Below are 25,582 nucleotides of genomic sequence, written 5' to 3'. Positions count from 1 at the left end.
GGGCTTAGGCTTCGGTCCCCCCTTTTGGAGTTGAGAAGTAATTTTTGTTGTCAGAGGGGGGTCACGGTGCAATGAAATTTGAGAACCCCTGTTCTAGATAACAGTAGCTTAGATTTTGTTTAGTGTCAATATAGTGTTTGAATAGCAGGCTGCCTCGTGTGATGCCCTCACCAGGGTTCAAGCATCATCTGTCACGTGAGGAGCATCCTCACACAAAGTATTTGTGGTGTCTCAGTGAGGGACACTTTATGGACTAGTGCTCCATTTGTAAGGTTTTGGGGTTGTTTTGTTAAAAAAAGGATTCAGGAGGCGAGAGACTTATGGCGGAAGCAGCACTTTCTGGAGCAGGCCTTGAGGCCCACTTCAGCACTGAGGCCCTTGTCTGATTGGTGGTCACCTTCGTAACTAGCAAGTAACTGTGCTCCATGTTCGGACTCTGGTGTTTCACTCAAGAGGAAGAGGAGTTACTCTCCATAACACTAATTGGGACCACTTCAGGGCTCAGGGAGACTCTTCCTCATCTTTTAAGAGGAGTGCTAACTGGCATCGTACTCCTGGCATGCAGAATGGAGCAGGTCCATCTAACTCAGGGGTTCTCAAACTGGGGGTCATGACCCCTCAAGGGGACACAAGGTTATTACTGGGTTGGGGGTGTGTGTGTCGTAAGCTGTCAGTGTCACTGCAAGCCCCGCTTCGCCTCCAGCATTTATAATAGTGTTAAATATAAAAAAATGTGTTTTTAACTTATAAGGTGGGGGGGGTCACACTCATAGGCTTGCTGTGTGAAAGGGGTCACCAGTACAAAATTTGAGAACCACTGGTTGAACTGCTCCCTGGTACCATACTGAGACCAGCAAGAGCCTGTATCATTGACTCTGATTCTGGCCATGGGGTGTTCATTGAGTCCAGTACCAATGATGTCAGGACTGGAGCAGATTGTCTCCGTGCTGGTAGCATGCCAGGCAGCATCAGACCTGCTTTGCCTCTCAGTCCCTGACTCTCCACTAGTTCAGGAATTTTTCTGGGGCCGTAGCTTTTAATGCTTTGTTCTCAGTGGTGCCCATGGCACCTTCTAGCTGGGTTGCAGAACTGTTGGGTTTATTGGCAGTGCAGCTTGCACTGCCCATGTCCCAGACTGTGGAATTGAGGCAGATGCCAGGCCTGGCCCCAAAAGCTCCCCGTCAATGCTTGTGCGCCGTTTAGTACAGTCATTGCCCTAACAATAGATTCTGTTGTTGACTTCAGTACCGTCCTTGACCTCAGTGCTGGCACCTCTTGTAGTACCGGGTAGGACTGTGTCTCGCTCAATACCACCAATGCCCAATTCCCCATTCCTCTTTAGTACTGATGCCGCCCCCGTGTTGGGACGCTATCAGTACACCATGTTCCCTTTGCTCTATCTTCCACTCCCTGGGTTTTTAGCAATTGCATGATTGTGGTGACAGCATATCTCAGGAAGAGGGGATTTCATATCTTCCTGCATCTAGATGATTGGTACAGAGAGGCAAGTCCAGAGAAGAAGTCCTCATGTTCAGTTCACACTACGCTTACTCGATAGTCTAGGTCTCATCTTAACCAATGGGAAGTCAACATTAATTCCAGTACTGAGTTCACTGTGGCCCTGCTAGACTGAGTTTGAGAGCATTTCTGCCGACTGACTGATTTTGCATTATTCACCACCTGTGTCTGGAACTGCAGTCTCAACCCTCAACCACAGCCCAAGTATGCCTGAGATTGCTAAGCCATGTGGCTACATACACACAGAAAGTCCAATACGTCAGGTTACACCTTTGTCCTCTTCAAATGTGTTTGACATTGATCTATCATCTGATCCATCATCTGTTGGACAAACTGGTCTGACTTCCTCTGCCTGTCCGGACTCCTTATGGTGGACAACTGTTCAGGGAACGTGTGCCAGGGTGTTCCCTTCACCCAGTCCCCATCAAGCAGGACTACTGTCACTGATGCACATCCTTAAGAATATCAACATGATGTATTATGTGAACAGACGGGGGTGCATACTCCAATGTGCTGTGTCAGAAGGTGATCAGACTCTGCCAGTTTTGCATCAACAAAAACAATCACTGTGGCCTGTCATTTACCTAGGATCCAGAATCATCTGGCAGATCCCCTCAGTAGAAAATTTCTCCTTGAATTACAAGTGGTCTAAAAAGCCCTGTGTCCTGCGGCACCTCTTTGCAGTTTGAGAATTCTGATCTGTTCAAGACAGACAAGAAATGCTATCTATTTTGCTCTTGAGGGTGTGGGTCTCAGTCGAGGCCTCCAGTTGATGCTTTTCACCTGATTCTGGGAATCAGCACTCCTGTATGCCCTTTCCTCCAATTCCAATCATCCTGGAGGTCATTCTCAAGCTGAAACTGGATCGTGCCAAGCTCATTCTCATTGCTCCAATGTGGCAGAAACAATATCAATTCTCTGACCTCAGGTTATTGTCCTCAGGTTATTGGTTTGGCCTTCCATATCTCTTTCTCTTCACCCTGACCTCTTTCTTTCTTCCTTTTTGTCAGAAAGCTCCTTTCCTTGTGGCAACATCATCTGCTAGGAGCACGTGTGAATTGCAAGCTCTGATGGCGGAGCATCCTGACACACAATTTTCCAAAAACAAAGTAACCCTTCAGTCACACCATAAATTTTTATCTAAAGTGGTTTCTCAGTTTTACTTGAAACAAATTATATATCTACCAGTGAAAGTGGCAAAGAGTCCTGTGGCACCTTATAGACTAACAGACATACATGACATGCACCTGAAGAAGTGGGTATTCACCCACGAAAGCTTATGCTCCTATACGTCTGTTAGTCTATAAGGTGCCACAGGACTCTTTGCCGCTTTCACAGACCCAGACTAACACGGCTACCCCTCCGATACATATCTACCCGTGTTCTTCCCTGAGCCGAATTCAACCTCAGATGAACAGCATCTTCACACGTTGGATGTCAGGTGATGTTTAGCCTTTTACAGATAGAACTAAATGCTTCCTTTCTTCATCTCATCTGTTTCATATGTGAACCAAATGAAGGGGCAAGCGGTCTCTTCACAGATGATCTCAAGGTGGATAACTTTCTATATCATGACAGCATATGAAGCAGCTCAGATTGGGCCTCCACAAAGGGCCCAGGCAATGATGATGGCATTTCCAAGTGATGCTCCTATATTAGGAATTTGCAGAGCTGCCACTGGAGCCTGTGTACATATGTTTAAAACCAATATGCCACTAATGCTAAATCCAGATCAGATGAAACCTTTGAGAAGGTAATCCTGCACTCCTTGTTTAAACATATTCCAAGCCCCACCTCCTGCAAATACTGCTTGAGAGTCACCTACATGAAATTCATGGCTGTGACTACTTGAAGAAGGAATTACAGTTCAGTTAAGTAACTGTTTCCGTTTTTCTAGATGTGATGCAGATGTGTATTCCACAACTCACCCTCTGCATCGGAGTCTGTACTCTTGATATTTGGAGCAAAGGAAATGAGGGAGGTTGGGGGTGCACCAACCTTATACAGCCACAGTAGAAGCTAGGGTCACAGGGCATGAGTGCTGCCCCTACATGTACAGCTAGTCAAAATTATTTGCTTTGGTGCTCGGGACCCACACGCACCTACATGGAATACATGGCTGCATCACATTTTGAAGAACAACAGTTACAGAACAGTAAGTAAGACTACGTCTACACTACCACGGTAAGGCGACCTACACTACACAACTCCAGCTATGTGAATAATGTAGCTGAGTGGACATACTTTAGGTCGAGTTACCACAGGGTCTACACCAGGGCAGCGGGGGTTGATGTCAGAAAGTCTCCTGTCAACTTACCTTACTCTTCTTGTAGAGTACAGGGGGTTGACTAGAGAGCACTCTATTGTTGATTTGGCAGGTCTTCACTAGACCCGCTAAATTGACCGCTGGTGGATTGATCCCGGCAGTAGTGTAGACATAGCCTAGCTGTTTTTTCCCATTGCAGCAACTATTCTGTGTGCATGATCTGTAGCTAGGTTTGGAAAATGGCAATTTTTAAACACAGGAAGTCATTCAGGTACACCATAATATACAAGCACGTTTGAAGCGGTGTCCAGGTAAGATTTCTGATAAGCTCCTTAGCTAAAGCGTTACAATGCTTTTTACACTAACAGATATAAGCAGTTACAGACTCATGTAACCCTGATTTCTCAGAATTCAGAAAAGCCTTTAATGAGAAAAGGCAATACAACGCAAGATAGATACCTTTAGTTCTTTTGCTCCACCAGAAGCAGCTGCCTGGGAAATATTCTGTAGTTGTTTAATGCGTTCACTGAAGTCAGACACCCACTGAATAACAGTCATGCCAGCAGGTACAGTGTAATGAGACCAGCTATGAGGCACAATACCTAGAGAAGACATATCCAAGGTAAGAGCTCTGTATGGGTATGAGTTGGATTACACACTATTTCCAAATGCAATTTTACCCTTTCAGTGGCAGCCACTTCGCTATTACTGTGTTTTACAACAGATTTTTTTATACCACCAACCACAATGGGGTTCTAACCTAACTGGGACCAGAGAGTACAAGTGTAACACAAACTGAAAGACAAACAGAATTTCATGACATTATAGAAAGCTACCTAGTTTTCTAAAATGTGTTCTTCAGATGAATATTTAAACAGAAATTACTGTCTGAAGTACAATTTACTAACAAATCCTGGAAGACATTCATTAGTAAGTTCAACTGCATATACACATCAGGTCTCAAAATACATCACAGCTAATTTTACAATTAAGCCTTTTGCAACATGGAAGACACCAATTTTAAGGAGTTACTGCAAAGGGTACCACCACCTTTATCCTTGGGTCACACGGCAAAGAATATTTTATTAATTCAGTGTACAATAGTTCTGCTTAAATCGGTATCTCAACCACTGTATTGGTACAAAATGTCCCCTTTTCATCATACTGCCAAATGTATGAGCAGAGAAAATCAAGCCAGGGTAACTTTTGGAGTTCCTCTGATAATTTTGTTACAAGTGAGTGCTTAAAACTTAAGGTTTAGATGGAAACTGATTTACGGTCAATTAACACCAGGCTCCAACTGTTTGTTTCAAACTCAGCAAAATCTTATTTTTTGATACCAGTCTCAGTTTTAGTGCTGCCAACTCTCAATTCTTTTCCAAGTCACACAATATAGATGTCCTACTTAAATCTCCAGCTCCTGGACAGTAACATGAAAGTTTCATCTTTCATTTAAATAGTTTCTAGCTCCCACAGTTGCAGAACAAGGTTAAAAACCACAATCCAAGTGAACCCCAAAGGCAAAAAACCTAGATTGACTTGAAAAAAAATAAATCAAAATTTTAAGCCAATCTTATGCTATTTGAATGGTTAGGTTGGCAATACTGCAGTTCATATATGTCACAGGACCAACCTCACCATTTTGACTTCAGAATTTTGTATTAGGCAAGAATAGTGTTTTTTCTTTCCCCTGGTCAGTGCTGGAAATGAGAAGACATCAGCTGATGTAACAGGATTACTGGGAAAGCATTCTAAAAAGAGAAGCTTGTTTGAAGTAATATACCTTTCACCAATTCGTTTATAAGTGTACGCAAGTAGTTGGTCTGTTTCTTCTTGCCTTCACAAACCTGAAGCACATCGGCAAGATCCTGATGGACATTCTGAAGTAATTTGTCTCCCATTTTCACCTCTCTCTCAAAGAATCGGAACAACGGATCCTTATTTAAGCAAGAAAAAAACATGATGAGCATCTTCTGGTGGGAAAACTAACTTAGCCCTGCAACACTGAAGGGCACTAGTTGGCTGCCCAAATCCCACATACATTAACATCAGCTGTTAAGGTCTCACCGTAATGTGTTTTTTACAATGCAGTCACTTCCTCCACCCACCCCAAAGATGCAGCTGCCCCACAGATAGTAGTTTAAGGGAAGCGAAGCAAATACTTCATTCCCTACTGACACCAACTGCAGGTGGGAACAACAGTGTGCAAGCTGCCTGCTGCAGTTTGGTCTGATTACTACAAATTCCTGTTCCTTTCTTTATCTACATCCAGAGCTCAAGTCCATAATATGGTCTAAATAGAGAAGTTTAATATATAATCCACGTCTAAATCATTCAACAACCTAGAAACTGAGACTCTCCCTAAACTCTCTTGCTTGTAAAACAACCTGTCTCATACTAGCCCTCACAGCTTTATGGCTCCCTTTCATTATTAGTCTCCACTCCCAATTAGCAGAAGCCTCATTATTAGCTACCACCCATCTTTCCAGTGAGGACCGACCAGTGATACTACCTTTGAGCCAACATACACTTCTCAGTTCACTTGAGTGATCAGACATGTGATGTGTCTGATGCTGCACTTACAGCACCCCTGGCTCAGGAAGCAAGAGACTAGAAGTAAACTCTTCTAAATGATACCTTCCCAACCAAATGGAAGTGTTACTCTGTCATAATTTCTTTAACTGAATTACAGCAAAGAAAAGGAAACAATACCTTGTTTCAAAGTCTGCTATACTACTTGGATCTAGAAAGACCTTTTTCAGGCTGCAATCTGAGTAGGATACCTCAGCCACATTTGCATAACCCCTACTCTTTTACAGACCAAAATATGTATATGGCAATCACCTTAATATTTTCCACTGTTCGTTTAAGAGGATTTAGAGTTTGTGGGATAAGATGGAACCAGTTGGAGGCTGTGGTGTGCAGTGTTTTCATCCAGGATGGACGACCATCTGAAGTTGAATCTGTTCTTGCCTTCTTCTCAGTTTCTGTATAAGCTAGATCATCCTCATCCTCTAGCATCTGCATTTTCAGCATTTTACTGATCATATCAATACCTGAACCAAAGAATAAAGGAAGCAAAGCCAAAAAAAAAAAAAAGTAAAGAAAAGTGTTGGGATATCAGTACAAGGAAAGTTTGAAAGAGGCATTAGTGGATTACATTTAACACTTCTGTGATTGCCACTTATTTAAAAATAATTCTTAAGTATGTTATTAAACAAGAGTAACCTTCCTTAGGACTAGAACTAAAAGTCAGAGTCTCACTTGTGTAGTATCTTCCTGTCTACTGATGAAATTCTAAGCAAGTTACTTTAAACCTTAAGAATTCATAGACATTTATTCATTATTTTGTGGAGGCTGATATTGTTAATACATATTGAGATACACTAAATAGTAAAGTTACAAGTATCTCAAAAAGGTACTTGTGTCTCATCTATTTTGAGCATTAAAAAAAAAAAGAGTGAAGTTTACATAACCTGTAAGCACACAAAGTCAAATACAAGTTTTACCCTGTGTGGTGAGAAGAACTTTTTCTGCATTGTTTGGTAAACCAAGCCAGGATGGGGTTTGTGTGTCTGGCAGCAACTCAACCCATTGGACAAATTCTTCACATCTGCAAGTGAAAGTTGTGGCAGTAAATTGAACTAAGTTAATTATCCATAATCTCACGCATTTTAATAGGTGACCAGGAATACATTGCCTGGCTAAATACCAATGCAAAAAATACAACTTAGAGTCCAGCTTCTCAGAAGGAAAGCAGGCTACTAGGGTGAGACCAACTGAAATTTGAGGTTGAAAAAATACCTGATTCCATCTGGCATTTGAATATCCTTATGTCCATCAACCTTGCAAGCCAGTTTGAATTCACTATCAAAGCTCAAAGTGGTAAACAAACGCTCCAGGAAAGTGTTTAGCAAACGCTGATCAAATTCATTATCAATGCGACCTCCATAAATGGACTGTGCCATCAATGTCTTCAGAGCAGACCATGGGATCTTGTCAGGTGAAATGTTTTGGCGGCCCTGACAGTAAAGAGAATTTAATTAGAATGTGAAGATTCCCCAAAAAATAGGGAAATCGAGTTTGGACAGTTTGTTTGATTTTGGCTTTCATTAAATAGTTTGAAATTTTGTTTTGGATATTGCTTGCTTTCAGCTAATCTCATCAGTGTTTCAGATTAATTTGCCCTTCATTGAACAGTAACCACAAGTAATCCAAATGTTACTCTGTATTTAAAAAAAGATTATGAAAGCGCAAAAAATTCAATTACCTTTGCTGTATCATCCAGCCAGGTATCTATTGTGTCACAGGCAGATCTCAGATCAGATTCACCAAATTCATATTTCTTGGACCAGCCCAGGGGAGCATATCGCAAACGTTCCTGAATGATGGCATGGAACCAGGCAAGGAGGAAATATAAACGAGCACGTTCGTTTGGAGACTAGCATGGGGAAAAGAAAATGCATTATTTCTCCACAATAAAACCAAAGTGATCAGAATTTATTAAAAAAGAAACCTGGTTTGCTATAGTGCTGGTGAATGTCAAATGTTTAGTAAACACAGCATCTCCAAGTTTTAATGTATCAGATCACAAAAAGCTTAAAATATTGCTTCCTTACATGACATGCATGTTTTAGTCAGGGTAAAGTGAAAGCCTCTGAAAAGCTGGTTGCTTTACAGTAATATCAGAAGGCATAACATTAGTTTAATGTATGATAGACCAACTGAAAGCTATGAAGTTAAAAAGAAACTTTAATAAACAGTTTTCAGTTTCTGAGTTCCCATAACTATACAGAAACCATCGCCTCACCTTGCATATTCTAGAAACAGGAATACTACTGAATGTCCTCAGCATGTTCACCTTTACACCAGGAGGAGGTTCAAACACAAAGATCCGACCAGCACGTAGCAAATTCACCGGCACCTAGGACAGAAGAGCATCAACACAAGTTACACCCTGAGGAATGCTCTCTTCTATGAAGAATGTGATATTTGGAACAAGTTTGTTAACCTACACTAAGTTTTTTATTGTAACAGAGTATCCTCAGTCTTGCAATAAAATGCTGAAACTACCAGGACTATGGACTTACAACAAGAGAATCATATACTTTAACATGAATTATGTACTAAGGGCCAATTACTTTCTAATAAGAAATAGGAAAGGATGGGAAGATGTAGGCAGACTTTTCTTCCTGCGTAAGCAGGGAGACAGGATATTTACAAAACATTTGACATTACTAGGAATAGTGTGAGCAATACCCTAGACAGCACCAGGCAGGATTTTGGGGACATTTGTTCCTGCTTCTGCAGATGCATTCCAAAATGCACCCTTTCCCCTGTCAAACTAAGGCCATCATGGGGAATGCTGCCCTGGTTGGTAGGATTCTTGTAACAGTGGACACTGGAACAGCACTACACACCACTTGCTGTGCCAGTCGAAGCCAAACCTGGTTTCAGTTACCTTGGGATTTATCTCCATTGTAAGGAAAAGTCGGAAGCAAGCATGAGGTTGTAAAGAATGCAGCTTCTTCTCTAGCTGCATCAACCAACCAGGAGCCAGATGGACATTCTTTAGCATCACCCACCTACAAGAATATATTAACAGAACAGTAACTAACCTGTTATTCACAGTTCTACTACATAAAAAGAAGGAGAGAACATACCTGCCAGATTTCACTGCTGTGTTTATTGCCTTATCTGCTTGATTAAATCCTTCAGCAGAGCCTACAAGCAAAAGTTTATGGTTAGCTCTAGAAACTTAATTGGCTTAAATTATGTTTATATGAGGTGGTAAGAAATAAGACAAACATGATAACTGCCTGGAACAATTTGCTTTTTTTAAATTAGTAAATGTTAATTTCACCATGTACACACACAAAGATGAAAAAATATTTGAATCAATAATAAACATTTACAGACAGGCAAACAATAAAAATGCTGCTTGAAGACAGATTTAAGGATATTTACTTTGTATATTTTGACAAGTGATGTTGACAATTTGTGTTTATGATGATAAAGCTTTAAATTTTGAATCCCAATGTCTGTCATTAAATAAAGTGTCTCCCCCATGATTTCCCTCCACTGAAAGTTTTAAACCGTTAAGTGTTCTTAAAAAACAATCAGTATCTGTCAAAAATTATAAAAAATGAAAATCAAGTTCTGCCAAACCTAACAATAATGTATTCTTACCTATAGCAATAGAGATAATCTGTGTGTTTTGTTCAGCTGCAAGATCTTCAACATGGCCACTGGCATCATAGCCAGGTACAGAACACATCAGTACAGGAGTATTAGGTTTCACCTACAATCCAAGACGTTTAAACAAAACATTCACAATTATCATAAGAGTAAGCCATATTGATAATTATGCATCTCCCCCAGATCTGCATGGGGAAAATAAATTCCCTTCATCCTTTATGCTACTGTAATAAACTGTTCAGCATAGCTTGTAAGTTGCGTTATATTGCAATACCAGTGAGTTGCATCATACATGCGTTTAACTTATGCAAATTCAACTATACACACTCAGCAAAAAAAAAAAGAAAAATAACAAGATACCTGTAAATAGTGTGGGCGATTCCGCCCACCATTCCACTCAATGAGCGTATGCCCCAGAGTGAGCATGAGATGGGAGACGTGAATCTGCTGGTCCCTCAGTTGGTCTCAGTTCCAGCGTGCCTCTCATAAGGTGAGCATCTCGCCGCGCTGAGAGTGATTTTAGTGTTTAAAGATACTGTACCTATTTTTCATACAACGTGACCCCTTAACGCAAACCAACTACTTCATCTGGTGCTCAACTGAAGAAACAGCGATCTGTTCCAACGCTGGAGGAAAAACTGGCTGTGTTGCACTTATTGAGAGATGATATGTTGGTCTCCAACGTGGCGCGTAAATATGGCCGCAACGAATCTAGCATCTGTGCCATCAAGATTCGAGAGAGAGAAATTTGTCAAGCCGTGGCATCAAATGCTCCGATAACTGCTAACGTGATGAGCCAGGTGCGTGATAAGACTTTAGTGAAGACTGAAAAAGCATTAAACTTATGGCTGAAAGACATGAACTGTAAATGTGTGCCTATCGATGGCAACACGTTGCGAGAAAAGGCTCTTAGCCTCTACGCACTGTTCAAACCTCCCTCTGAAGAGGGACAGCCTTCTGATGAGAAGGAATTCAAAGCCAGCCAAGGTTGGCTTAACAGTTTTAGGAACCGCTTCAACCTCAAAAATGTGCAGACTACTGGTGAAGCTGCATTTGCCAATGAAGAGGCAGCAAAAGCCTACCCCGAACAATTAAAGAAAATCATAGAAGAAAACGGCTACCTTCCGGAACAAGTTTTTAATGCTGACAAGACTGGGCTCGTCTGGAAAAAAATGCCCAACTGCACTTACACTTTGAAATCAGAAAGACAAGCCCCTGGCTTCAAAGCAGCTAAAGATAGTGTGACTGTGTTGTTTTGTGGCAATGCAGCTGGGCATTTAATAAAGCTGGGCTTGCTCTACAGAGCTGCAAATCCCCATGCCCTAAAAGGCAAGAACAAAAATCTCCTGCCCGTGTTCTGGAAAATCAAATAAAAATAAAAATAAAATAAAAAACAAAGGCTTGGGTGACGGCAGCATTATTTCTGGATTGGTTCCACAAGTGTTTTATTCCAGAGGTCAAGTGGTACCTCGAAGAGAAAGGACTTGACTTTAAAGTGTTGCTGATCGTAGACAATGCTCCTGGCCACCCTGCGGCACTCTGGTTTGCGCATAATGACGTTGAAGTCGTCTTTCTCCCCCCCCAATACCACCTCCATTCTTCAACCTCTCAACCAAGGCGTGATTCACTGTTTCAAGGCCACGTATATGAGGCTTACGTTCTCACGGATATGTAGCACTATGGATGCTGATCCCAATTTTAATGTGAAGGAGTGTTGGAAGTCCTTCAACATTGCTGATTGCATAACTTATATTAAACAGGCAGTGGATGCAATCAAGCCTGAAACAGTCAATGCATATTGGCGAAACCTATGGAAAGACTGTGTGAATGATTTTAGGGGTTTCCTGACCATTGACAAAGAAGTGGAACTCATTGTTCATGTGGCCAGGCAAGTGGGTGGTGATGGCTTTGTCAACATCCTTGAGGAAGAAATTGAAGAATTAATTGAGAGCCATAGAGAAACATTGACTAATGAAGAGTTAGAAGAACTGATAAAATCATCTACAGAAGACGAAGATGATGACGATGCACAGGAAGAGCCAGCAAGTTGGAATCCTCATAATTTGCTGAAGTGTTCCAAGCAGCGAAACACTTGAATGATTTAATTTCTGAATACGATCCCTCTATGGAACGAAGCCTCAAAATCACACGTAGTATTACGGACGATTTGAGACCATATTAAGAAATGTTTGAGCGGCTCAAGAGACAACAGCGACAGTTGCCAATCACCATGTTTTTCAAGGAAAAACAACCAGCAGTAGATGAGCCTACACAATCAACTTCTTCAGCTGAACCAGAGCCAACCACTTCGTCTTCGACTCGCTCTCCGTCACTCAAGCTCTCTGTCACCTCCGTCTCCTGGATCGACATCAAGCCCTGACAACCCCCTGTATTAACCCCCCCTGCAATTACCCCTTGTAATTAAAAATACAGTACTGTAAAATTATATTTTGCATATGTACTCTTTATTCTATACTGTCCATTACTGTATACATTATACATTTACACATATTACTGTACAGGGTTGTATACACAAAACCATGTACAGTATACTGTACTTTATGGGCGATTTAAGGGATTTTCAAGGGTAATTTTGAATATACGTGATTTTTGCCTTACGAGCTGACTTTAGAACCTAACCCCTGCATAAGATGCAACTCCACTGTAGTTTTAGCTAAAAAGGATCCTAGGAATACTGTTCTCTCAGTGCTGAAGCCTATAACGGACACCCATCACCACAAATTGAGGCAGAGCAGTCTGATGGGCCACCACCAACAGAAACGTATGCCCTCAATGCGATGACATATTTTAAAGAAAAGTATTTTCATTCCTATAATTTACCTCAGTATCTACAATGTGTGTCAGATCTAATGGCTTCTCCATAATAGACATAAAGGATTCACCAAGATTTGCTGAAACAAAGGCAAGTGCCATGGCCAGCAGACGATCTGGACGGAATGCCTGGATCAAGAGTAAACGATGAATGGCCTGCCCAATAGGTGCTAAAATGAGAAAAGAAGACAGTGTGTGTTATTGTTCCTGATGCTTAACAGGTCATAACTCAACATTTTGATCTTTCCTTCCCAATTCTTGAACGGTGTTAATCAAATAACGGAGAAGAAAGAAAAGACTTAGCAAAACAACTACAGCTTTTAAAGACTGAGATACAAACTGCTAAATGCAGTGCTCTAGATTGAAATTCACATAATGGTAATTGCTGTTAATCAATCTGACAACCAAAACAACCTTCTTAGGACAGAGCTAATCTTAAACTGACCTAGGCATATTTATCAATGTGACCATTAGGCTTACACACAGTTCTCTTTTCAGGTTGTGAGCTCTAGTTCTAGTACAACAGTACCCTAATTTGATTAGGGTTCTAGTACAACAGTACCCTAATTTGATTAGGGCCTTTGGATGCTTCCGCAATGAGTTCATATACAGAATCTAAAGCCTATACAAGTGTTGTCATGAAGTCTCTAGGGATTTCAGAAAAAACAACAACAACAACAACCCCAAAAAACACGCTTTCCTGCAGCATCTGCAACTAAAGTGTTGCAATATTGTGAAATGCATAACACATGAAGAATGCTAGACTATTAAGGCAAATAACTAAGCTGTTGTTTGTAACAGAAAACTTTTAGCTTGACAGTATCCCTTGTTAAGATTTTGTCAAGATCTACGGACTGTTTACCTATCATTGAAACCTATATGCTCCAGTGATAAAAGCACCATGGGAAACTAGTGTTTATCTTATGCAAATTCTGATCCCATAGCCAAAGAGTTTTACAGCAGCTACTAAAAGTGAGCTTAAAATCCTCCCTTTAGAAAAAAAATGTTGGTTAGTAACAATTTATAGCAATTAGACAGCTGTGTCAAAGAAATGCTCATGATAAATAGCCTATTTCAAACAAATTTTGCATGCAAGTGCTGTCCCATGTGATCTTACAGATGGGAAAGATTAAGCAAAAGAGTGGCAGTTTTCTTTTAAGTTTTCACCAATCCAGAGCTTTAGTTTCTTTCTAGCCACCTATAAATATCTACACTTCGCATGAACTGTCTTAGTTTCAGTTAATACAGAAGTTGAGGCGGGGGCGGGGGGGGGGTGGCAGGGTGGGGGGAGAGGTAGCAATAGTTCTAGTAAGAGACCAGGCAAGGTCAGGAAACTTGTAACAAGAGAGCCTTTTACAGAGTACTGTTACAGAGCACTGAGTTAGACCAGGCTGGCAATGACAAAAAGGCACAGATGCCCATTCAACAGTCTGTGTACAGTGGACTGTAGGATAGTTTGTTTCTGTTGTGGGACACCACACTGACTATACTGGAACCAATTTTAACAGTGTTTTGAAGACACTATTTGAACGTGCCTCTTTTACTTACATTTGCAAGGAAACTGCACTCATGTAAACATTCTGATACCAAGTAACTGACACCTTTTTGTGGTCAGTCTGAGGGGGATATTAAGACAATGCCCCATCCTGGGGCAAAGACCCCATGGTAGGGTAGAGCCAGGGGCAGGCTGCACAGTCATTACTCATGCTGCAATTGTTTTGTGGATTGAAAACTTCCATTTTCAGACCTATCATACGTGCAGTTTTCATAAGTGCTAAGTTCTAAGACTTTAATGAAGGTCTATTCTATTCAAGACTTAAACTGGTAACAAGGCAATTGCCAGGGTAAGAGTGCAACTGATCTTACTTGCAGGTTTTTCTTCAGACCAAATGTATGGCACAGTCTGCTCTGGTGAACTGCTCTCCAACCAGATACAGAATTGCTGTATTGAAAGAAATATTAATTATGAAGCATTGTACATGACACTTAGGATTCCATTCCAGCTGTAAGATCTTCGATACGGGGACTTTCTATACACTTATCGATACAGAGCCTACCATTATAAGGTCTTGATACTGACGGGGGTGTTTACTGCAGCAAAAACCCCAACCAAAACTAAAAACATATACTGCATTTTACTGAAGATACTGGATAGTCGGCTTAAGTAAAATAAAACCCAATGCTTGAAACTATATACTAGTTTCTACAGAGAGGGGGAGACTGATCCACGGGGTTATGGCACTAGCTTGGGAAAACCCAGCTTAGAATCCCTGCTCAAAGTCTTCCTGTGTAAACTTGGCAAGCCACTTAGTCTGTGGCTCAGTTCCCAATTGTAAAATGGGAACAGTACTTCCATACCTCATAGGAGTGTTTGAGGTTAGCTACATTGTGAAGTACTCATACTATAGCAATGGGGGCCATGCAAGTACCCAACATAGATCTAACCTAAATTTAGTGCAGTGACAGTGCTTAACCGAGATACTTGCCTCATCAGCTTGAACCTTAGAAACCAGGTCCTTAAACTCAGGAAGGCAGCTCAATCTCATCATAGCTTCCATTTGTTCAGTTGTAAGTCCACTGATCTTCGGGAGAGATGCTGTGCTGAGTACAATTTCTTTTCCTCTTAAGAAATGTTGGAATTCTGCATCATATGTAGGCTCCCTTAAATTAAAAGTAGAGTAGATTTTAGCCAAGTATCTGTCTTCAGCTGAAGTAGTGGTTAACTTTAAGGCACCAAACACAAAGCTTTCATGTATGTAAATGGAAAAACTGAGATGCATCTCAAAAAGCAAAGATTCAAATATTTACCCAATTGTGCCTTTAAGTTTAATTCTGGCCAACAGCATAGCAAAGGTTATGTGATCCTGATGTAGCATGCCACGAGCTACTCTGTTGAAAGCCACCTAGCGAAACAAAATGTAACAGGTTAGTTGTATTATAAAGAGTCTTAATCAGATTTCCACAGGACAAGACCCTTTGCTAAGTACAATGTCAATGAAAATTCTATACTGAACCTGGAAGAGGTCTTTTGTGATGATTGAGAGACGCTGGGTATGGTCTGTAATTCCCTTCAAATTTGGGTTCTCGTACAAGACATTATGATAGATATCCAAGAAAAATTGGAGAGAATACTGGTATAAGAAGTGTATCTAAAGAGTAAAAAAAAAAAAAAGAATTTAGAACTTACGGCCCTACTGTTTGTCAAACGCTGAGGTTATTGCAATTTGTGACGTACTTCTGTAGTCATAACGGGAATTTAAACAGTACAGCATAACTTTGGAAAAATGTTAGAGTACTGAATATTTCTGGTGAGAAAAAGGGATTAAATTTGATTCTTTATCTAACCTGTTTCAGTGACTCCATTGTGAAGTAGATACTACTGCATGCTGTAGAAAGTGGCAGATACTGCTGAGATACAGTCTCCACCTCTTGCATGACAATATCAGTCTCTTCTACTTTTCTGGTGACCTCTGCTGCTTCCTTCTTTAGGTTCTCCAAAGTAGTTATGATTGTGTCATCATCTAAAATACGTCCCTTCACTTCATTGAGAGCTTGTAACAGAGATTTTTCTAAATGCCGCAAACGCAGCTGGAATTTACCTTAAGTAAAACAAATTGAGATCTGCGATCACATGCATTGCATATAACCTATAGAAACATTTTATTCTATACAGTTTGTCATATCTCCTATATGCTATGAAAGAGGAGTTACTCACCTTGTGCAGTAATGATGGTTCTTCAAGATGTGTGTCCCTATGGGTGCATCACTTTAGGAGTCTGTGTGCCCCTACACCTCTAATCGGAGATTTTTGGTAGCAGTGTCCTGTTGAGCCCGCTTATGTGCTCCCCCTCCTTCGTGGTCTGCCTCAATGCTCTTTAACACTGCACAGGCAAACCCCCCTCATTTCCTTCTCTACCACAGAGCCCTATAAAGAACTCCGAAGTAGAGGGGAGGAGGGCGAGTTGTGGAGCACCCATAGGGACACACATCTCAAAGAACCCATTGTTACTGCACAAGGTGAGTAACTTCCTCTTCTTCTTTGAGTAGCGTCCCTATGACTGCTTCACTGTAGGTGACTCCCGAGCAGTACCCAACACTGGAGGCTGGGACTTCAGAGTGGAGTCTTTTACTACAGAGAGTATTGTGGAGACAAAGATGGTGTCAGCAGCCAAATCTTCAGTGATCACAAAATGTTCATAATGTTCTCAGTATGGGCAGAGGCCCAAGTCGTTGCTCTATGGATTGCTGAGACAGGGGTATTCCTACGGAATGTGACTAAGGTAGAAACTGATCTCGTGGAGTGCGTATGTACTCTGAGTGGGAGCAAGTTGCAGCCTTGATAAGTGATTAATTCAACTAGAGACCCATTTGGATAGTTTTTGAGGCGATATCACAGAGCTTTTGGATCTTTCTGTGGATGAAAGGAAGAGTTTAGGGGATTTCCTGAAGTCCCTAGTCCTGTCCAAGTAGAATGCTAATGTCCTTCTAATATCTAGCATATGCACAATTGTCTCTCAGTTGTCACAATGTGATTTTGGGAAAAAACAGGGAGATAGATCTGTTGATTCATATGGAAAGTGCAGAAAAAGTAGGGAGAAACTTGGGATATGGCCTTAGAGTTACTTTGTCTTTAAAAAAAAAAAAGGGCTGTGAATGATGGATATGCCATCAGGGCCGCTATTTCTCCTATATGCCTAGCTGAGGTGATGGCAATTAGAAATGCTGTCTTCATGGACAGGTGTAAGAGAGAACAAGTTGCTCTGGACTCAGAGGGAGGTCTAGTCAAAGCCCTGAGAACAAGGTTAAAGTTCCAGGCTAGAGCGGGTGGTGTCATATGGGGGAAGAGATTCCAAATGCCCTTAAAGAATCTATGCATTAGTGGGTGAGCAAACACCAAGTGGGAAGCTGTTTTTGCGACAAGATGTACCTTAAGGGAGCTAAGTGAGAGTTTAAAATGCAGTGCAAAATCAGAGGGAGGAAAGATGAAGTTGGGTCTGTGTATTTGGAATGACACAAACTTGGAGTCATTTCCATTTTGTAGATAAGTATGTCAAGTGGTCAACTTGTGGTTGTGTTGCAACATGTCTTTCAGTTTGTCAGAGCATTCCGCCTCTCAGCCTTGGTACTAAGAAGGAGCCAAGCTTGGAGGCAGAAGACCTGCAGGTTGGGGTGAAGCCCATTGTTTTGAGAGAGTGGGTGAGGAATGGGCTGAAGAGAAACAGGAGGGCATATTGCCGTCTGTGTCAGGTAAGGGAGCCAGACTTGTCATGGTCAAGAGGGGCAATCAGAAGAACTCTTACTTTGTTTTGTTGAATTTTCAACAGAATCTTGGATAGAGTAGGAAACTGGGAAAATACATAAAGTGGGCCCTGTCCCATGGGAAGATGAGGGCAACTGCCAGTGAATGTTTCCCCAGGCCGGCCCTGGAGCAGTAACAAGTACCTTTCTTGTTCTGTTAAGTAGTGAAGAGATCCATAGGCAGGGTTCCCCAAAGGGTGGCTATATCTTGAAGCACCTCTGAATTCAGTACACACTCATTGTCGTGAGAAAATTCCAACTGAGACTGTTGGTTGTCACGTTCTGTATCCCTGGTAGATAGACAGCTGAGATGAGCACATTGTGATGGGTGCATCAGTTCCAAAGTTTGAGTGCTGTCTTGTAGAGGCGAGGGAGATCTGGCAGCTCCTTGATGGTTTATACAAAACATACAGGTCACATTAAGTCCATCATGAACTTTGTGTGTTGTTTTTGATGAAAGGCAGAGAGTGTGCACAGGCACTCCTGACAGCCCTTAGCCCCAAAAGAGTGATATGGAAGGTCATTTCTGTGGAAGGCCATTTGTTCTGCACCTCATTGTTGTACAGGTGAGCTCCGCAGTGTATTAGGGAGAAGTGTCCCAGGTTGGTGACTGTGGGTAGTGAGAGGAGTACGCTTGCTTGTACTGCAGCAGGTTGGTGCTGATAAAGTCCAGTCACTGTACCAGGGCTAGTATGCCACTACAATGGAGAATACCCTGTGTGGAGTAGTCTGTACTGATAATGATCCTGCCCCAAAGGTAAGCAGTAGGAAATCTCCTGTACGACGGTTGTATTGAGATATGGAAGTAGGCACACTGTAGGTTCAGGGCTAGAAATCAATCTCTTTGCTCTAGAGCTGATCCTAACTGCTGTGAAGTAGGTAAGAGGCGTGACAGGTGTATAGATGGCAGCTGATGCTGTAAGGTATCATTGTTCAGGCCCTTGACCGGCTCATCAAAAGTGCTTATAAGAGGCAGTTTGAGAGGTCACGGACTGGGGTGCAGACTGCTCCCACTTTTGGGCCCTGGGCCTCTTATACTGTGGCTCATTACAGCACTGAGATGGTGGGTATTGAGAAGATTGTGACCTGTGGTGTGGTATATCTTCTCTTCTGTCCCACAGTGTAGATTCCTAAGGAGAGTAACATGGTCCGAGAATCCTTCAGGATGTGGAGACAAAATCTGTCTTCTCCGCAAAGAGTTGGGCCCTTCAAACTGGAAGTCTGTAGCTCTTTGGGCAATCTTGAGAGGTGTAGCCAACAAAAAAACCAAACAAACCACAACCTGCCTCAGCACCACTGTCATGGAGACTGGGCAGGCAGCTGTAACAGCTACATCCAGTGGTATCTCTAGGACCAGTCTGCCTATTAACTGACTGTCTCTAAGAATGGTCTGAATCTGTTCTTTTTGTGTTTCCAGTAATGTTCCAGAAACAGACTGGATTTCCCATAAGTAATAAAATTGTATTTGCCCATGACAGTTTGGTAATTTATGACTCTAAACAGTAATGTTGTTGATGAATAGGCCATCTTGCCAAGCCTGATCGGATGGAATTGACTTGGCATTATGTTGCTTGCTTCGTGCATTAACAACATCCACTATGATGGAGTTGGGTTGCAGATGTTGAAAACAAAGTCTGCCTCTTTGGGTAGAGATGTAGGGTTGTTTTTGTTTACACTCGGTTGCAGGTCGGTGCGATGGAGGCTGGTGTCTGCCAGATGACTTTGGTAGGATCTAGAATGGCCTCATTAATTGGGAGGACAATTCTAGATGAGAAGGTGGTGTGCAGAATTTCCACCAACTTGTGATGTGTATCTGCCACCTCCTGTAGGGGAATCTGCAGTTCGTCTGCCACCCTCTTGGTAAGATCCAGAACGTTCTTAAAATCTTCACCTAGTGATGAGGGTTGGGCAGCACAGCTTCATCTCGGAGAGATGAGAAGTGTGCTGGAGGGGTAGCTGCCTATTCGGGTTCTTTTTTCCTGTTCTGAAAAAGCTTTCTCCTGCCCTGGCTCAGGTGCTATGGACAGCCAGGTTGTAGCAAACCATCTGGTGGACTCTCCCTGAGAGACAACAGAGATGGTTGCGACATGTGTGTGTACATAGCCAAAGAGTTATAATATGGCCTTGGCGGGGGAGAGGGAGGAAGGTGGGCATGGGTGGTGGGCTTACCTCAGGGGGCCCGTACCTCGATTGTAGGTTGGTGTGATGGGATTGGGGAGGACCCTTGTAGTGTGATGGTGGGCCACGACGAGGGGCCAGGGAATGATCTCCTCCTGGCCAGTGTCAGATTCGCCAGTGGGTAAGGGTGCAGCTGACTAGGGTATTGGCAGTATACAGCCCGGTGCCAAGAGTGATTCTGAGTGCTGGGATGTGCTCGATACCGGGGTCCTGGTACCAACTGATGGTGATTGTGGTTCTTTCCCAATCATCAGGTCTCCAGGGTACCAGAGCTTAGGCAGTACCATGGGTTCATTTGGTACCACAGAGGAGTGTCCGTGGTATGTTGTCAGTACCGATAGTTGGGCAGAGCATTCCCTAAATGAGAGTTTTGTTGTGCCACTATTTTAGAGATGGTACGGTAATTGTCTCTCCCTGGGTACCGAGGCCACAGGTCTCCAGAGTATCAGAGCACATGTGTTACCATGGGCTCACGTGGTACCACAGAGGAGTGTCTGTAGTGTGCTGTCACTATGGATGGTTGGGAAGGTGCAGAACACTTCCTAGATGGGAGTTTTGTTGTACCTGGTACCAAAGGGTTTCTCTGTTCCGCTCTTGTAGAGATAAAAAGAAAAGGAGTACTTATGGCACCTTAGAGACTAACATATTTATTTGAGCATAAGCTTTCGTGAGCTACAGCCCACTTCATCGGATGCATACGGTAATTGCCCCCTCTCCTTAGGGGGTGGTACCCTTGCCTGAGAGCCTGACTGTGGAAGCCCCTGGAGTGGGGACAGTGCCAGAGCAGAGCTCAGAGCAGGGCAGAGCTTACAGCAGGAGACCCCTTCTCAGGTTCCTGCTTCAGAGCTGTGATGCCGAGGGTGCCCTCCTGCAGCAGAGCTCACAGCAGGAGGTCCCTCTGCTGGTATCTCCTACTGAGATGGCAGCTCTGGGGAGCCCCACTGGCTGGCCAGCTACTCGGAACCACGTGTTGGGATCAGTGCCAAGATGGCTGCACTGGGGAACCCCTCTGGCTGGCCAGTTGCTCAGAGGAGTCCTTTTTACCAGCCTTTCCAGGGGGAGTCTGCTGGTGGCTTTGTCTTTCTTTCTTCTCTCTCTTCTTCTCCTCTCCTCTTCACGACTCAACCCCTTTTGAAGTGAAGGCTCTGGGGATGATCCGGGGTCAGCACCCACCGGAGTCCCCTGCAGACTGAAGTGTTTTCTCCACAGGGAGGAATTTTAACTTCAGCTCGCAGCTCCTATGAGGCTGCCATTTTAGATGTGGCAGGTAAAGCACTTCTGTGAAGGTCTCCCAGGCACAGTGAGTGTCTGGCCATTACAGGAACTGACTCCTGGCAGGAGAGGCATGGCTTGGAGCAGAGAGAGCCAGGCAAGCCCCTGGGCAGGGGGTTGTCATCCTCTAGCAGAGAAGAATGCAGAAGAACGTCTTTACTTTTTTCTTTTTTTTTTTAAACTGGAAAAAAAATTGAATCTACTAGATGCCTGGGGGTGGGGGGGAGGAATGCCCCCAGACAGGGCAGGAAAGTGAAGTTCTTTTCCTTTCTCTCTCTCTCTCTTTTTTTTTAAACCCAAAGGAATAAAATAAAATAAAGAAACACTAGCCTAACTACTTTTAAGGAGAAGAAAGATAACAAAACAAACACTACTTATGCTAATGACACAGAAGAGGAAGGGACAACTGCTCATTCCCTCAGAGGCCAAAGGCAGTAGAGAAGGAAGTGCGGGGGGTTCCCCCCCTTGCAGTGCTAAATAGCAGGGAGGGAGAGCACATGCCCGGGCTCTACCAAAAATCTCTGATTAGAGGTGCTGGGCACACAGACACCTAAAGTGATGCACCCAAAGGGACACTACTCGAAGAAGAACAGAACGTTCCAAAATATCACATTCCTCAACTATGAAAAGAATAGCTGTATATTAGTAAGAGAGTGACAGTCAAGTTTATTCTCCTCTAATTCTCTGACTAATTATGACTCATTTTTACAGTTTGATTTTTCAGAAACATACCTTGAAGTTTAAGGAGGTCAGAACGTTTTTCATCAACATCCGGTCTTTCAGCTTTCAGGACCTCATTCAGACACTGGCTCTGTAAACTACTGGGAGTTACTGTGAAATTGACAAATGTAACCCGAGAGCAGAGATCCGGGGGAAACTCAACCTATCAAAATAAATATCAGGATCATTTTGTTGGCTTAATACATGTTCTGCCCTGCTGAAAGCTAAACAAATTTGTATGAGTTCCTTACGGTTGGATCTCTGGTGGAGAGGAAGATGACAAAGGATGGTGACAAGTCAATATCTTGGTCTCCCAGGGTAATAAGCACTCGACCTCCAGTTCTCCGGACTTCACGATTCAGCACAGGATTCAGAACTGGGTCATAGCTCTCCACATCCTAAACAGCAATACAATTGAGAGTAATGAAGAGAACAGTAGCTAAATGGACCTGTGCTGGAACAAGCTTGAATAAAGTTTGATCTGGATCACATATTTTCCCCGGCTTGGGAAAAGCTCTAGTAGTAATCCACATGAAGTTTTGGTCATGTGCGTAACTGCTGATAGTCCAATGTTATTCCCCATACAATAAGCTATACACAGTTTAATTTTTACTATCATATGCTATTCAGACATTTTGGATGATGGATTACATACCTAAGTAATAAGAAAAGGAGTACTTGTGGCACCTTAGAGACTAAGCAATTTATTTGAGCATAAGCTTTCGTGAGCTACAGCTCACTTCATCGGATGCATACTCAAGTAATGTTTCAGTTTGGCTTTCTTAATTTTGCTGTTTTCTTGTGTAGATATCAGATTATAAGTAGCACCAAGAGGCCGCAATCAGAAGTGATGCTCCCATTGCTCCAAATATTAGACCTAAATCCTGCCTCAAACAGCTCACAATTTAAGAGCACAGGCAATAAGAGGGTGATGGAGACCAACACCTTTGGAAAGTAAATTAACCTGTGCCTCAGTTTTACCCATCTGTGCTATAGGGATAATATATCCTTATTTCTTAAGGTGTTGTGAGGTGCTTGGATACTACAGGAATGGGTACCATCTCTAGACAGATGTACTTTTATACATTTGCCTTATTTTTTGTATTTTCATCAAGCCAATTTGGCTTCTCCCATCTGCTCCAATCTAGCTATTTCAACACTGACTATTTACTGTAGACATCCATAGAAGTGAGTTTTAAGATTTTTTTTAAAAAACAGGAGCATTATAGATCAGTGTAGGGACTGTTCTACGCAGGAGGGATGGTGTGTGAAGAGTCACTGAAGGGGAGTGGACAAGCAGACTGGATAGTCAAATCACTGGTGAAGTGGAAGGGGCACAATAGGTGACAAATTATTAAGTAGCAAGGGGCACAGCTGAGAAAGGCCTTTAAATTTGACCTTGATATGGTAGGAGAGGGGGAGCAATGTAGTTAGAACAACAGGTAAGGGAGATGATCTTTGCTGCATTTTGATCCATTGTCTACACAAGGACCTTCATTTATTTAATTCCTGAAAAGCACAAAATTACCAGAGTAGCAATAAAACTAAGCCCCAGCAAGTGAAGATTTCAAGTGTACTTCCTGGGAAATGTAACCACAATTTTTTTTTCTAATTTATGTAAACAAGAGACTAACCTGGACGAGTAGAGGGTTACCAAATCTCAATGCACTTTCCAAGTTCTTTCTGAAAGCATCATCCAAAAAGCTAGTACAAGTGATCTTATGGTCCTTGTATTCATTCATAATGAACTCTGTGGCTTGTCCAGAAGGATCAATGATCAGTGGATACCTACGTTAGTGAAAAAATATTTCCATTGTATGACTGATTTAAGGCTTCTGATACAAGGCATTTAGTCCACTCAGGTTGAGTTAATATTCTAAATCTTTTTTGGAGAATGTGGGCTCATGAAATGGAATATGGAGGATCACTGTCATTGTTTGGAGAAGATAACAGTTAATGATCTAATTAGATACAACTATCAAAAGGATACTTTAAGGTTTCAGTCAATACAGACTGACTAACAGCTTCAGTTTGAGCTAAGTTGGTATAATAGTGAAGTACACTAAAAATGCAAGTTGTTTTGCTTATAAACACAATGGAAAGAGATTATTAAGACTTGAATTTAATTTGCTATCATGGGTACTATGTAGATGCCAGACAGCGCTCAAAATCTCTCAAAGCATTTATATTCAGTTTGATGATAAAGTTTCAATCAAGTTTTCCTTTTGATAGGTGTGTGCAAATTCCATTGACTTCAGTGGGAGTTCTGTGCACCGATCCATTGTTAAGTTTATCCCCATACATTCTGTACTTATTGTACAAATGAAGTACCTATTAAACTGCTTAAGCATGATAGCGTTTTCTGTGCACAGGTCATCTGCAGGTAGAGAACTTGCTTGCCAGCGAAGACGCTCATCTGCATTGGAAAGGTATTCTGTCCTTGCAATGTCTGTACGGAACTGTAGAGTAAAACATTATTATTATTTGCCCAAAGAGAGCCCAAAGTTTGATCAAATTTGATCATTATCTTTTGTGAAAACCTTGTGATTTCTCATTTATGAAGCAGTAACTCATTACAATATATGTTAACACGAGTGGTAGTCATGACATTAGTAATTGTGGATCAATCTTTACCTGGATATTTGCTTGCTGCAAGTGATGGGACCATGTAGTGAACAGGTTCTGTCGCATCTGCTGGTCAAAGTAACCAGCATAAGCAATAAAAGCCCCTGAAAGCAAACAGTCTCCTGCAATAGCAGACATCTGGTTCTTGAAGGTTTCACTTGTCTTCTCCCATCTTTCACGTTCGGCAGACAGACTTTTCAAGAGAGCTGTGCTACGGTTTACCTAGAAATTAAGGAATGGTCAATATAATATATATCTTTATTCAAAATGAAGGCTCCCATAATTATCGCATTTGCAACCTATATGGAGAAACAAGTTTGCCCAACACACCAGACTTTGGACCCAAATTTTCAGAATTACGTATGTCCAGAAAACAACTATGAGTGCATATACAACTCTGGAAGTTTGGTTGTTAGTATTCTTGGGCTGTGAATTTTACAGTTCTGGTAGTGGAAAGGGACAGAAGGGTTGGAAGCATTTTGGAGAACAGGATTAGAATTCAAAATGATCTTGACAAATTGGAGAATTGATCTGAATTCAACAAGTGAAATTCAGGAAGGGGGAAGGAGAAAAAAATCAAATGCAAAACAACTGCAGAACAGGGAACAACTGGCTAGGACAGGGGTGGCCAACCTGAGCCTGAGAAGGAGCCAGAATTTACCAATGTACATTGCC

At 42.2% G+C, this 25,582-nt stretch overlaps 1 protein-coding gene across 1 annotated transcript in view; it reads right to left on the bottom strand.

The window, feature by feature from the left end:
* LOC140913377 (cytoplasmic dynein 1 heavy chain 1-like) overlaps nt 1–25,582 on the bottom strand; it is a 100,855-nt gene that overhangs the window by 2,592 nt on the left and 72,681 nt on the right. The window contains exons 55-75 of the mRNA XM_073349669.1: nt 24,917–25,129; nt 24,614–24,741; nt 23,917–24,070; nt 22,534–22,680; nt 22,295–22,445; nt 16,160–16,413; nt 15,829–15,963; nt 15,623–15,717; nt 15,301–15,475; nt 14,681–14,756; nt 12,824–12,984; nt 9,974–10,085; nt 9,448–9,508; nt 9,246–9,369; nt 8,595–8,708; nt 8,055–8,225; nt 7,589–7,806; nt 7,294–7,397; nt 6,629–6,840; nt 5,568–5,721; nt 4,244–4,386 (exon numbers count right to left, since the gene is read on the bottom strand). Coding sequence (XP_073205770.1) covers nt 4,244–4,386; nt 5,568–5,721; nt 6,629–6,840; nt 7,294–7,397; nt 7,589–7,806; nt 8,055–8,225; nt 8,595–8,708; nt 9,246–9,369; nt 9,448–9,508; nt 9,974–10,085; nt 12,824–12,984; nt 14,681–14,756; nt 15,301–15,475; nt 15,623–15,717; nt 15,829–15,963; nt 16,160–16,413; nt 22,295–22,445; nt 22,534–22,680; nt 23,917–24,070; nt 24,614–24,741; nt 24,917–25,129 — 3,102 coding nt within the window. The remainder of the gene's footprint in view (nt 1–4,243; nt 4,387–5,567; nt 5,722–6,628; nt 6,841–7,293; nt 7,398–7,588; nt 7,807–8,054; nt 8,226–8,594; nt 8,709–9,245; nt 9,370–9,447; nt 9,509–9,973; nt 10,086–12,823; nt 12,985–14,680; nt 14,757–15,300; nt 15,476–15,622; nt 15,718–15,828; nt 15,964–16,159; nt 16,414–22,294; nt 22,446–22,533; nt 22,681–23,916; nt 24,071–24,613; nt 24,742–24,916; nt 25,130–25,582) is intronic.

This window comes from Lepidochelys kempii, chromosome 6 (genome assembly GCF_965140265.1).
Source record: "Lepidochelys kempii isolate rLepKem1 chromosome 6, rLepKem1.hap2, whole genome shotgun sequence".
NCBI lineage: Eukaryota > Metazoa > Chordata > Testudines > Cheloniidae > Lepidochelys > Lepidochelys kempii.
The sequence above is the reverse complement of the archived record's forward strand: the minus strand, read 5'-3'. Positions and strand labels throughout refer to the sequence as shown.